This window comes from Suricata suricatta, chromosome 7 (genome assembly GCF_006229205.1).
Source record: "Suricata suricatta isolate VVHF042 chromosome 7, meerkat_22Aug2017_6uvM2_HiC, whole genome shotgun sequence".
NCBI classification, from domain to species: domain Eukaryota; kingdom Metazoa; phylum Chordata; class Mammalia; order Carnivora; family Herpestidae; genus Suricata; species Suricata suricatta.
Genome location: NC_043706.1, coordinates 93,427,917 through 93,440,504, shown reverse-complemented (window position 1 = coordinate 93,440,504; position 12,588 = coordinate 93,427,917). Strand labels below are relative to the sequence as shown.

Genomic DNA, 12,588 nt, shown 5'->3' with positions numbered 1-12,588 from the left:
TGCAATTTTAATTATGTGATTTTTCCAGCTAATTTCTACTTCAAAAACAGTAAAGTACTTCTGCTTACAAGGTGGCAGAGACAAGAACTTTTCTGAACCTCTCTACACACATTGTCATCAAAATTAAAATGAGCAGAAACATGCTTTTGAGTTAAATCGCAATTAGCCCCCAGACAGATCTGTTTTCTGAAAACCCACTGTGTGCCAAACACTGGTGGCCTGCACTAAACAACAGTTTACATTTGTAAAGCACTTGTCCCTTTTTAGGTTCTCACAAATGATATTTTAAAACCAAGTATTTGTTTTCCAGCATTAATAGCACATGTGGAATACATCTATTATTATAAATTGGCCCTACTCAGGAGAGTATTTGTTTTCGAAAGATACAACATATCCCAATTTTACTTGTGTATATATATTTTACATAGTTGTCTAAGGAAGTCAATCAACAATGATAAATACAAACAGATTGTCCAATAAAATAGAGCAACAACTTTTGGGGAAAAGAAATGGCACATTTGTCAGGAGATATCCACAAATAATTAATTACTTTCACACAATAAAGATGTTCTCTTAATACTAGAGCCTCATAAGAGGATTCTCATTACTTCCTAACCATCTGTCATCACTCCTCCCCAAAAAACTAATTAGGGTTTCATCCAATCACACATTATAAATCATGCAAATGTGTATGGCAAAAAACACAGTTTAAAGAAGTTAATATTATAACATTTTCTATTTTAAAAATCACGGGCTTCAGAAATAGCCTTTCAGGCTCTAATAATTACCCTGCTTATTTTGCTCATCTTTTCCTGGTTAATTATTAGATAATAAACTTAGAAAATTGAACTTAAGAAACTTACAGATAGTAGAGTTTTCCTGCAGCAGGAAGCTCCCTTTTCCGGTAATCTACTCCAGAATCTAGCTGGACAGTATGACAGTATTCCTACAATCCAAACACAGAAATATCTTCTTAAACAAAGGGTGCTTTAGAATTATGATCTTTCTGCTATCCTTTTCCTTTTTTTAAATTTTTGAAGGTTTTCCTCAATAAAACAATGAGTTTAGGACAAAACAATAGAAGTCCTAGAAGATTCATAAAAGCTGAATATTAATTATGTATCAAGCCCCCCAAAAAAATCAGTTAAGAGAGTTAAGATTTGCAGCATGCCTTTCTGAAACTTTGCTAAAACAGTGCTATCAGCAAACTCCCCATATACTGCATTCCATTAAAAAGCTATTTTTTGTAATTAAAAATTTTTTTTAATTTTTTTAATTAAAAAAGATTTGAGTTTATTTTTGAGAGAGAGAGAGAGAGTGCGTGTGTGCAAGAGTGAATGGGGTAGGGGCAGAGAGAGAGGAAGACACAGAATCTGAAGCAGGCTCAGGCTCTGAGCTGTCAGCACAGAGCCCAACACGGGGCTCAGACTCACGTACCATGAAATCACGAGCTGAGCTGAAGTCAGACACTCAACCGACTGAGCCACCCAGGCACCCCACTCCCCATTAAAAAATTTTAAATTCCAATCTGTTACCAGGAAATAAGAAGCTAGAAGCTATCAAAAATAATAACTCATGGGTCTTCAGCACCACAATGGGAAAGAGTTGAGCCAGAACATTAGTGTCCACCATTTAAAGCAAATGATCATACTAAAGTGATGCTATATGTATACCTGACCTTCGCTTCCAAATGACTGCCACCACCTTGTTCCTTATTAGTCCCCCTTCCAGTCATCAACGAATGTCATTAGAGTCCTTTCCAGTAGACACCTTCTTCACCCTGAGTCCTCCTGTCCTTCTATTCTCCTAAGTACTCTTTCCTTTGTATTACCCCAGGTTGCAAATGTGTATGGAAACTCACCACACACACACACACACACGCACGCACACACACACGCACACACACACCCTCAAACTCCTATTGTAGAAGCTTATTCTGAAGTCTTGCTACACCTAACTTGGTCAACTGCCTTTCTTTTCAGAGGGAAGAGGGGACAAATATATATTATATATGATACACACACACACATTCCAGTAAAACAATGATGAGGAAGGGTTTTCAGAACAAATCAAGAAATATTTACGGGCTGAACTGATTGTTTTCATCCAAAATGAAAACTATTTTGCGAAAATACATGAGGACAAAATCGTATTTTAACAATTTCATTACTTTTATTAATGAAAAACTGCTTTTTGGGGGCAAGGTAATTGTGGCAAACTGTGTTTTCCAAAGATGGCTGCAACTATCTCTCCCTCGCAAAATATTGGGATGTTGCTATTCCAACCATTCAGAACTGGGGGCTATGCACCCCCTCTCCTGAATCTTGTGACTACGATAAGATGATGCTATGAAATAATATCTGATGTGACTGTCAAGGCAGTTTTCACTTGTTAGCTGGAACACTTGCTCTGGAACCCTGACCTGCTAGGTAAGCATCCAACTCCCTGGAGGCAAGCATGCCAGAGAGAGCTTGGAGCAGCCCATACAGACACACGACCTGGAGCGGCCCCGTGAGGACAGGAAGACAGAGGTGTCTGGCCAAGCTGTTCAGTTGTTGCCACTATGGTACTAAGGGAGCCAGAATTGCCAGATGAGCCTTTCTCAAATCCCTGATCCAAGGAAACCAGGAAAGATAATGAAGCAATGTTGTCTTGAGCCTCTAGGTTTTCAGTCATTAGTTACACAGCGGTAGATAATCACAACAGTCATATCGGCACAATGGAAATGTAGCAACATTCTTCCTCTCTGAAATTGCATCCTGGGTTGAACTGCTATCTAAGAGCTGAGGGCTGTTTATCATCCGCACTATAGGGAAGAGATTGCACACAGTGGCAATGAGAATACATTTCTCCTCCTCCTGTGCTAAGCAGCTGCTATGTGGCTCAAGAAAGTAAAATAGGGTAATCAACCATCCCCCTGGGACTGAGGGCTTCCCCAAGACAGAGGGCTTATTTGGACACAGAACTTTGGTGCTAGCACTAGGACAGTCCTGGTCACCTTAGGAATAACCCAGAAACTGGCCTGGAAGGCTGGAGTATTCTGATTTATATATTAGCAATTGTGAATTTGTTTAGGGATTATTTTATATCCCCGAGAAGGTATTCCCCTGGGGAAGTCTCCAAAGCTGAGCTTTTAAACTCTACCTGTGACAAAAAAGCCTTGACCCTAACAAAGTCAGGCCATCGACAATGCTAGAGCCATGCGGCCGGTTGGCCTCCCCACACAGACATCCCTAACTCACCATTCCAAGTTGCTCAAATCCACTCCCCAGGTCTCACTCTCAGGACTCAAGCCCCATAACCCATCTCACCAGAAAGGAATATGGTATTGCCCAAATACATGCACTCTCCTCTTGCCTCAGATGGCTTCTTAACTTTGAGTAATGTACTAAGCTTGGGAAAAAAGACACTTCTTCCCCCTTGCCCTACAATTGTGCACATCCTGCAACTGCGGGGCTCAGCCATCCAGTCCGAACCAGAGACGGCTTGTTTAGGAAGCACCTCATACTCCTTCTCTCTGAGGGAAACGTGTCCTGCGTTAAGCGCCAGATTTTCAGACGCTCCCAGTACCGCGGACAATATAATAAATAGGACAGCGATATGTGCACGTAAGTACATTTACCCAAGGTCTCTATCTCTTTTACACCCTAGTTTATCTTCTATGACCCAATACTCCTAATTTAGCTAAAATTTCTTCTTCCTTATTTTTTTGCTATTAAAAAAATAAGACTAATAGAAGTTATACAAGCTTCAATTTCTCTTTCTGGGTAACTAACTTCTCTCTCATATGATTAAGCCCTACTGAATGATTGCATTTGTACATTCACTAATCACCACCGAGGAATACCTAATCAGCAGCAAAAAAACTACAACCAAAGCCCTTAGGTTTTTAGCTCTTAATTGTCTGAAAAATACTAACACTCTGTTTATATTTTTAAAGAAAAATAAGCCTCAAATTTTCAGATTTTATTCACTTAAGCTAAGTTCCTCAAAACCCTTTGCAGAAGGACAGAGGAGGGTGAAGGTTAAGCAGTTTTCACTTTAGTGAATCTAGTCAAAAGGGCAAGATCTAATTTCCTAATTTCCAGGAATATTTACAAGACCTGTGACCTCGTATCGCCATCCATTCGAAATGAATAAAATTAATCAGCTACCAAAAGAAATTTATTTTAAAATAGTTTGTATATTTACATATACAAAGGGCAAATACAATTACACAATCTAAAAATGCAATTAGGAAATTTGGGGAGGAGGTGGAGGGAGGTTAACATACCGTGGGAGCATGTGCACGAGTGAAAGGCCTTGACTTTGCAAAGAAAAGCGTACCACTCAAAAAACCATATTCTAGTGGTTTACATTTTCCTCAAGATCTATTGTGTGTATTTTTAGCAACTGTGAATAATGCCATAAGAAAAATAAGCATCCTGCAAAATAACTTTATAAAGCATCTACTCTGGCTGTTCCCTTTCAAGTTGGCACAAAAGAACAATAAATATTGTGGAGAAAAGCCTTTAAAACCACAATATATCAACCTTATAAGCAAAGATTGAAATAATAAAGATTTTCCCACCTTAAATACTCTTTACTATAAAAGTAATATTGCTTATTATGGAAAATTTGGAAAAAGAAAAAAACTATATAAATCAAAGTTTTAGGTCTTACCTAAGTGATTATATTAAATAGGAACTTAAACGATATAGTTATTGAAATTTTTCTTGACAATATTGGACTGATTGGTCTTATAAATTTTTAATAAGTAAGAATAAATAATAGATGAAAAAATTGCTGAGGCTTTTCTACTTCCAGGAAATACAATATTTAAAAAACTAAGATCTGTCTTTTTACTTAATGCTTTAAAACTATATCGTTTTAAGCTAAAAAAATGATCGATGCTCATTGTAAAAAATTTATATATTAAAAGTATAAAAGTAGGGGCGCCTGGGTGGCTCAGCTGGTTAAGCGTCCGGCTTCAGCTCAGGTCATGATCTCACTGTTCGTGGGTTCGAGCCCCGCGTCAGGCTCTGTGCTGACAGCTCAGAGCCTGGAGCCTGTCTTTGGATCCTGTGTTTCCCTCTCTCTCTGACCCTCCCCTGCTCATGCTGTCTCTCTCTCTCTCTCGAAAATAAATAAAAACATTAAAAAAATTTTAAGTATAAAAGTAGAAATAAAAGTCTATCACCCCTTCTCAGATAAAGGTTTGTTAATAGCATATATCCTTCAAGTTTTTTCTACATGTATAGAGATGATGACAGAGAAATTGGGATCATATTTATACACACAGTTCTAGGGTTAATTATTTCTGATAACTTAAAAGTTCTATGAGAGAAATAACTAGATTTAAATACAGGAAAGCTACACTGCATACTGTACTATAGTGTTTGCCAAAAATACAATTCTGGGGGCGCCTGAGTGACTCATTTGGTTAAGCATCCAACTTCAGCTCAGATTGTGATCTCACGGTTTGTGAGTTCGAGCCCCGCATCAGGCTCTGTGCTGACAGCTTAGAGCCTGGAGCCTGCTTCAGATTCTGTGTCTCCTTCTCTGTCCCTTTCCTGTTTACACTCTGTCTCTCTCTCTCAAAAAATAAATAAACATTTAAAAAATAGAATACAATTCTGTAAATAAATGACAAGTAAGAGTACAAGATAGATATTGAACCAAAAAAAAAAAAAAAAGCAGGTGGGAGTAGAAGACCAGGTGGGGGAACCACACAAAAGGGGGGGGATGGGAGACAAGGTGGGGTATCTTTTTTTTGAGGCAGGTATATAGTCAAATATATGTGCTGAAGTATGTATACATTCTAAAATACCTGCTTCAATCTCAATTAAAATAATCATGTCCTACCACTTTTAAGCTTAAACAATGACATATAAAAGTTCAGTACATAATAGGGGCACCTGGGTGGCTCAGTTGGTTGAGTGTTGAACTTCAGCTCAGGTCATGATCTCGCTGTTCGTGATTTTGAGCCATGCATGGGGCTCACTGCTATCAGTGCAGAGCCTGCTTTGGATCCTCTGTGCCCCTCCCCCGCTCAGGCTCTCTCTCTCAAAAATAAATAAACATTAAAAAATGGTTAAAATAGCTTACTTTCCTGCTTTTTGGAAGGGAAGAGAAATTCTGAATCTGCTTGATAAAAAGAAAGGGTGCAGATGTTATCTGCTAAGGTAGTAGGTAGGGTGTGGGTGTTTTGAGTGAGAGACAAGGAGGATAGCCAGAGAAGTAGGAGTAAGGCAGTGGGGGTAAATTTTTTTTAAGAATTTATTTTGGAATAGATGAGCAAGAAAGCAAAGGAGCCAGGGTGGCATGCAGTAGACTCTGAGGCTGGGGTCTACTTCAGAAGTAAAGAAGCCTTAAGAAGAACCTAGCTGTGAAGTGTGAAAATTTCAATATTAAGAATCTTAGACTGAAAGAGATCATAATTCAATTCCCCTATTTTACGGAGGAGAAAACTGGAGAGGGGAAGTTAAGTAACAGGCTAAAGTCACACGTCTGTGAAATTGGCAGAGCACTTCCCAACTTTGAAAATGTCTCACCTGGGCTAGTATAGAATAACTTGAACTTACCTCATAAAATCCTCACATACAAAGAGTAATTATTTTTTAATTTCCACTTTACAGTTGAGGAAATTTATGAAGGTGGCTGGATACTTTTTCAAAATCACGGCTATGGGTGAACTATGTTCCCTGAAAATTCGTATGTTGAAGTCCTAACCCCCAGCATGTGAAGAAAGTGACTGTATTTAGAGTTAGAATCTTTAAAGAGGTGATCACATTAAAATGAGGTCTTTGGGATAGGCCCTAATCCAATATGACTGCTGTCCTTATAAGAGGAGGAAATTAGGACACAGACATGTACATGCACATGAGGAAGGACCAAACAGAGCCAGATGGGAAAAGATGGCCACCTGCAAATCAAGGAGAGAGGCTTCAGAAGAAACCAGTCCTGCCTGCACCTTGATCTTGGACTTCCAGCCTCCAGAAGTGTGAGTGACTCACCAGTCTGTGTCATTTTGTTATGGGAGCCTGAGCAAGCTAATTCAATCACTAATATTCTTGCTCCATTAATAGCCATACAGAAAGACATTTTGTTAAAAACAGTAAAAAAAAAAAAAAAAGAAAAGAAAAGAAAAGAACAATTGTGACATTAAAAGAATGCCAGGCCTGACTTGCTTCTAAGGTGAGTCACAAATCTGCCTCTTTCTGCAGCCATGGTTGGAAGGGAAAATATAGTAAATTGACAATTCATAGAACTCTGGTGAGGCCACCATGGTGAGGCCTCATAGGTGGCTGAACCATGATTTGCCCAGGTCATCCATGCCTCCAAGTCCATGGTGTTCCCACTGCTTTATTTAACAGTAGCCACAGGATCATTTGTCTTTAGTCTTATATGATTTACATGATTATTTTTTGCTCCCCAATTACTCCCTCCCTGTCCCAAATCAATTACCTCTATATAGCAAAAATATGCTGTTATTCAAGAGGTTCATACTATATATTTCCATTATGACTTCTTCTAAGTAGTTAGTCCAAAACTGTGTATGAGATACCTGCACCCTATTCCAAATTCTACACACTACTGGATTATATATTTTTTAAATTTTTTTAATGTTTATTTATTACTGAGAAAGAGAGAAACAGAGCATGAGTGGGGAAGGGACAGAGAGAGAGGGAGACACAGAATCTGAGGCAGGCTCCAGGCTCTGAGCTGTCAGCACAGAGCCCGATGTGGGGCTCGAACCCACCAACTGTGAGATCATGATCTGAGCCGAAGTCAGACGCTTAACTGACTGAGCCACCCAGGCGCCCCACTACACATCCATTATATAAGTAAGACATTTTCTGTGTTTAAAGTGTCTAGTAAACTCATAATCAACTGTGTTTATGACCCTTACCTGATCACCTAAACTGATATTGTCAGTCTTAGAAGGTAAACTCCAAGAGAGCAAGAACTGCCTGCCTAGCTCGCTGCACGGCACTGTGCACCCACAGGCCGAACAAGGCAGGATTCAGTGAGGAGGAGGATTTCTTTCCCTCCCTCATAGATGAGAAAGGGAATATACAAACTAATCTCTGACAATTAATCTCTTCTACAAAATACATATGAAGATTCTGCTCATCTTTTAAAAGATCTAAGACTGCCATAACTCAGTAAGAGAATTTGACACGTAAATAAATGGGTCCATCTTTATCATCAACATCATCAAAGAGCAAACACTGATATAAGGGCTTACCATGTGCCAGGAACCATTCTAAACCCTTTAAATATATACCTCTCAATCTTCTCAACCACTCTAGAAGGTGGTGGTATCATCATTATTATTATTCCCACCTTACAGACAGATACGGAAACTAAAGCACAGAGAAGGAACTTGTCCATTATGAGAAAGCTCAAAAGTGGTAGAACTGTAACAACACTCCAACTGGTCTTACGGTTTAACTTGCTTCAAGTTAACACACTCCTTGCTTGCTAACATAAAGCCCTTGATCTGTAACACAACTGATTTACTTTCTTTGGGATTTGCAGACCACGGGCCTTGCGGAATGAAGGACCAGAATGTTTCCAGGCCATCGAGGCCAGCAAGATTCTTTGAAGCCTCCCTGGCTTTCTGATTAGCCCAGTAATCTTTTAGCAAAACATTTTTTTTCTTTTTAAGGTCTCATTATGACTTTACTCACCTCCCTTTGCACCTCTGGAGACCTTGCCCTCCTTTGCAGAAAGGACAGAGTACGCTTGCACAACCACCCCCAGGTACCAAGGGACCAGACCTTGTACAATAACCCCTGGGCACGAAAGAACCAGAACTTCTTACACAACCTCTGAGTACCAAGGTAACTCTGTGGGTGGCATCATCAAGTTTGCATCAAGAAATGTTACAGATTGCTGTACTCCCTTAACTAGTCAGTTAAAAATCTCTGGGCCAGGGAGAAACCTTGGAGTTGGCCTTTGGAAAAGAGTCTCCCTTCTCCACAGGTGGAGAAAGGATAAATAAAGCTTATATTCCTGAATAAAGCTCATATTCTTTCCCAGTCAAAACTCGTCTCTTGAGTAGTGACCTTTTGAGCAACAGGCAGCCAAACTTGGGTTTTGGTAACAGAACCAGAATTCAAATCCAAGCATTTTGGTTCCAGTGTTTACATTCTTAATTACTTTGCTGTGTTGCCTCCATACCCAGGATATGTTCAAGCAACCAGGTCTCTTACCTGGAAATACAAGGCAATGCAGAATCTACATGGGCTAATTGGGAAGTCCTTGCAGTACTCTGTTAGCTTGCTTGGAAAAGTCCTACCTCTGCTGCCTTCTGATTATATGCTACCAAGTAAGACTTGTCTTGACGGTTACCTTGAGAAGCAGCTTTCTTGCAATGAACAGATTCATTCACTTATTATAGCCAAACCCATATAAAAATGATATGGAACAACTTTTCAGAAATGTTGTCCAGTTATATTATACCACACATAAAAAATTGGAAGTTTTCTTTTAATGACGGAGGTAATAGAAACAGATTTCAGTTTCAAGCCTGTAAGTTCTGAGATAAGGACCATGTCTGTTGTTCATCATTGAGTCCCTAGCACCTAGCACAGTATCTAGTATGTAGTACATAGTAAATGCTCAGTTAATACTAATCAACTGAACAAATCATTAGCAAACATCTACACGCAAAGGTTAGGTACAAGTCAATATGTTAGAAACTACAGGAAAAGCCAACCAGTATAGTCCCTTTCCCAAGAAGCTTTTATGACAAAATGGGAACTGACTTAGCAGGACTCAACAAAGACTGACATGGACAAGGTTGAAGCCTAGGACAGAAGAGTATTCTGAGGAGGCTAACTAAAGTATGGTCAAGGAGAAAGTCTCTGTCAGAACACAACTGAGACAGAAAATTTAGCCAAGGAGTTATATCTTTCTTCAAATAAGAACTCCATCCCCAGGCAGGGTTTCTTCAATGACAAAGAGATGAAACTGAGAGTATATCCACATTCATAAATCAAAAGTCCTGAGCTATGCTGATTAGGCTGATTACGCCCACTACAACCAACTCAAGAGGCTTGGGAAATGACACAAGCTAACCAATGCTAAGTGGCAGGGAAGATGGTAATATCCTAGTTGGTAAATCAATGGTTCTCAACACTGGCTGTACGTTAGCTTTATCTGGGAATTATTTAGAAAGTACCGATGTCCAGGACATATTCCCAGGCATTTGCAGAGGTGGGCTTAGGTTGGCTGATTTTGTCTGTTTATTTTAAGCTCCTTAGGTCATTCTAAATGGGCAACCAGGGTTGAGAACTACTGGCTTAGCCTAAACTGGCTCCACCTCCAATTGGCCCCATCCAAAACACACTGCTAACACACAGTACAAGAGAGGTGGAATGAATTTTGGAGAAAACAACCACAATGTTATCATAGGTGGTAATTAAAGCCATAAGACCACCCAGAGTTGGTGTTTACGGTCCTAGAATCACAGAGTCAGAGATTGGTAGCATTGATTCCTTTCATGTTTATGTTCAGATGAAATGAGATGAAAAAGAAATCACCATTACTTTGCAATTTGGGTAAAGACATAAAAACATAGGAGTTGACAAGAACTATTTGAGCAAAGGAAATGAATAGAATACTAAGTAAGCAAAGGATTGATCAAACTTAATGTGGATTGGAGAAATATTCTAAAATTGGAGTAGTTTGGCTAAATGAAGAGGATTTGGAATACATTTCCCTGGGGAAATTGAAAAAAATATGAGAATGTGCAAAAAGGATAGAAAAAGACCTGTGTGATGAGATACTACAGACTGGCCCATCAGGGGATCCAACATCTCAAACTAAATGACCCTAAGTTAATAGAGCTCGGTTTCAACTCACATCTCATATTATTAATGAGGTTACATCCTTGTCTTTTTGAGCACCACTATGATTTGGAACATTCCAATATTCCTGGAAAATAATGAATTTCTGGATATGTCACTAAAAATAGTTTCCCAAAAGACAGGCAAACCACCAGCGCCTGGTGGCATATTTGATCAAACTGATCACGTGCGCAGTGAAGCCCAGCACAACCGCTATAGGCTCTGTCAGTGTTTGGAACTCTGGGATGAGACCATGGCCCTTCAAACACACCTCACCATCTCTAAGAGGAAAGGTGAAACATCTGGCAGTGGCAACTGCTACAATGCAACTATGGTCTTGTTCAAAAAGCCAATGACTTACTTTCCCTTCTATATTCTTATTTCAGACATACTGATTCCTAGAAAATATTTGGACTCCAGAAAAGTATGGTACGTATAGTCTTTAGACTACCAAGAAGTAGGAAATTGTAAAGAACAAATATCTCTACTGCCTTTGTCAAGTTGATCTAGACCTTGGGTGCTGTTATTATATTGGCTTTCTGATTAAGACTTAATTAAGTTGGATGATCGAAGATACCAACTTGCATCTTTTACAGCTAAGTGCCAAGATGGTGAGCAAGTCCAAACAGATGAAGTCTTGTCCTTACACTATCAAACTGTTTTGGGATAGGGATGGAAAACAAAAGAATACCAAAGTTTATAAGGAGAGATGTTTCTCTTCATCAGAAAAGTGGTAACCTTAGAACCACAGGATGCTACATAGAGTTTACATGTTTTCTGCTTCTTCTATAGAAGATGCCTCATGGCCATATAATCCAGAATATAAATGTTTAATCATGGTTATCTTTATAATTTATTAAACTGTCACAAAAGTATAAAAACAACTGCAGCTACCATTTATTGAGCACTTAATTTTACAACAACTTTTAAAGATAGGATTATCAGCCTCAGTTTACCAATGCAGTACTTAAGATTCAAAAAGAGCAAGTATTCTTATCTCTACTTGTCTACAGTTATTTAGCTTTTAGGGGGCAGAGCTATGAACTCAGGCCTGAGGGCCATGTGCTCACCACTACGTATATCTCTTATGTTCAGAAAAAGACACAGAAAAACATTCAAAAATTCCACAACTCTTATTTTGGCCATTATGATTTTGCAGTAATGTGATACTGACTCAACATATGTACAAGCAACATCCAGTAAAATTCTCAGTTACCACACATTAATTCCACATGAGTTCTTGTCATTTATTTATTTATACCCTACCATGTCCTAGAAGGACTAATGTAGCTTCTTTTAAAAAATCAAGTATTTGTATATTCAATTTCACCATTTAATTTTCAATGTTAGCTAATATACGAGTTAAGTGTAATTTGACAAAACCTAATAAAGCTTTAATTGCACAGAACCTTTGACCTAGAAATTCTATTTCTAGGAATCTATCCTACAAAAAACATTGACTCCTGTGACTAAAAATGCATTTGTAAACAGGTTTTTAAAAACATTATTTGAAAAGAAGCACAATAAGCCTAAGTACACAAAAATTGAAGATTAGATTGGAAATGATAGTGCAGCCATTAATAGAAATACAAAGCAACCATTTAAAAGAAAAAGGTAGAGTTATATCTGATATAAAAAGTTCCTCAGGATATCTCCAAGGTATAAAAGCACAACTTAGATTAAAATGTAACTATTACTCCATTAATTACAACAAAACTATATGCTTAGGCATATATAGATATATATATGT

The 12,588-nt window shown here is 38.6% G+C and overlaps 1 protein-coding gene across 1 annotated transcript in view; it reads right to left on the bottom strand.

Moving 5' to 3' along the window:
- Window positions 1-12,588, bottom strand: part of AFG1L (AFG1 like ATPase) — a 202,071-nt gene that overhangs the window by 56,393 nt on the left and 133,090 nt on the right. The window contains exon 9 of the mRNA XM_029944048.1: window positions 864-946. Within this exon, the coding sequence (XP_029799908.1) occupies window positions 864-946 (83 nt within the window). The remainder of the gene's footprint in view (window positions 1-863; window positions 947-12,588) is intronic.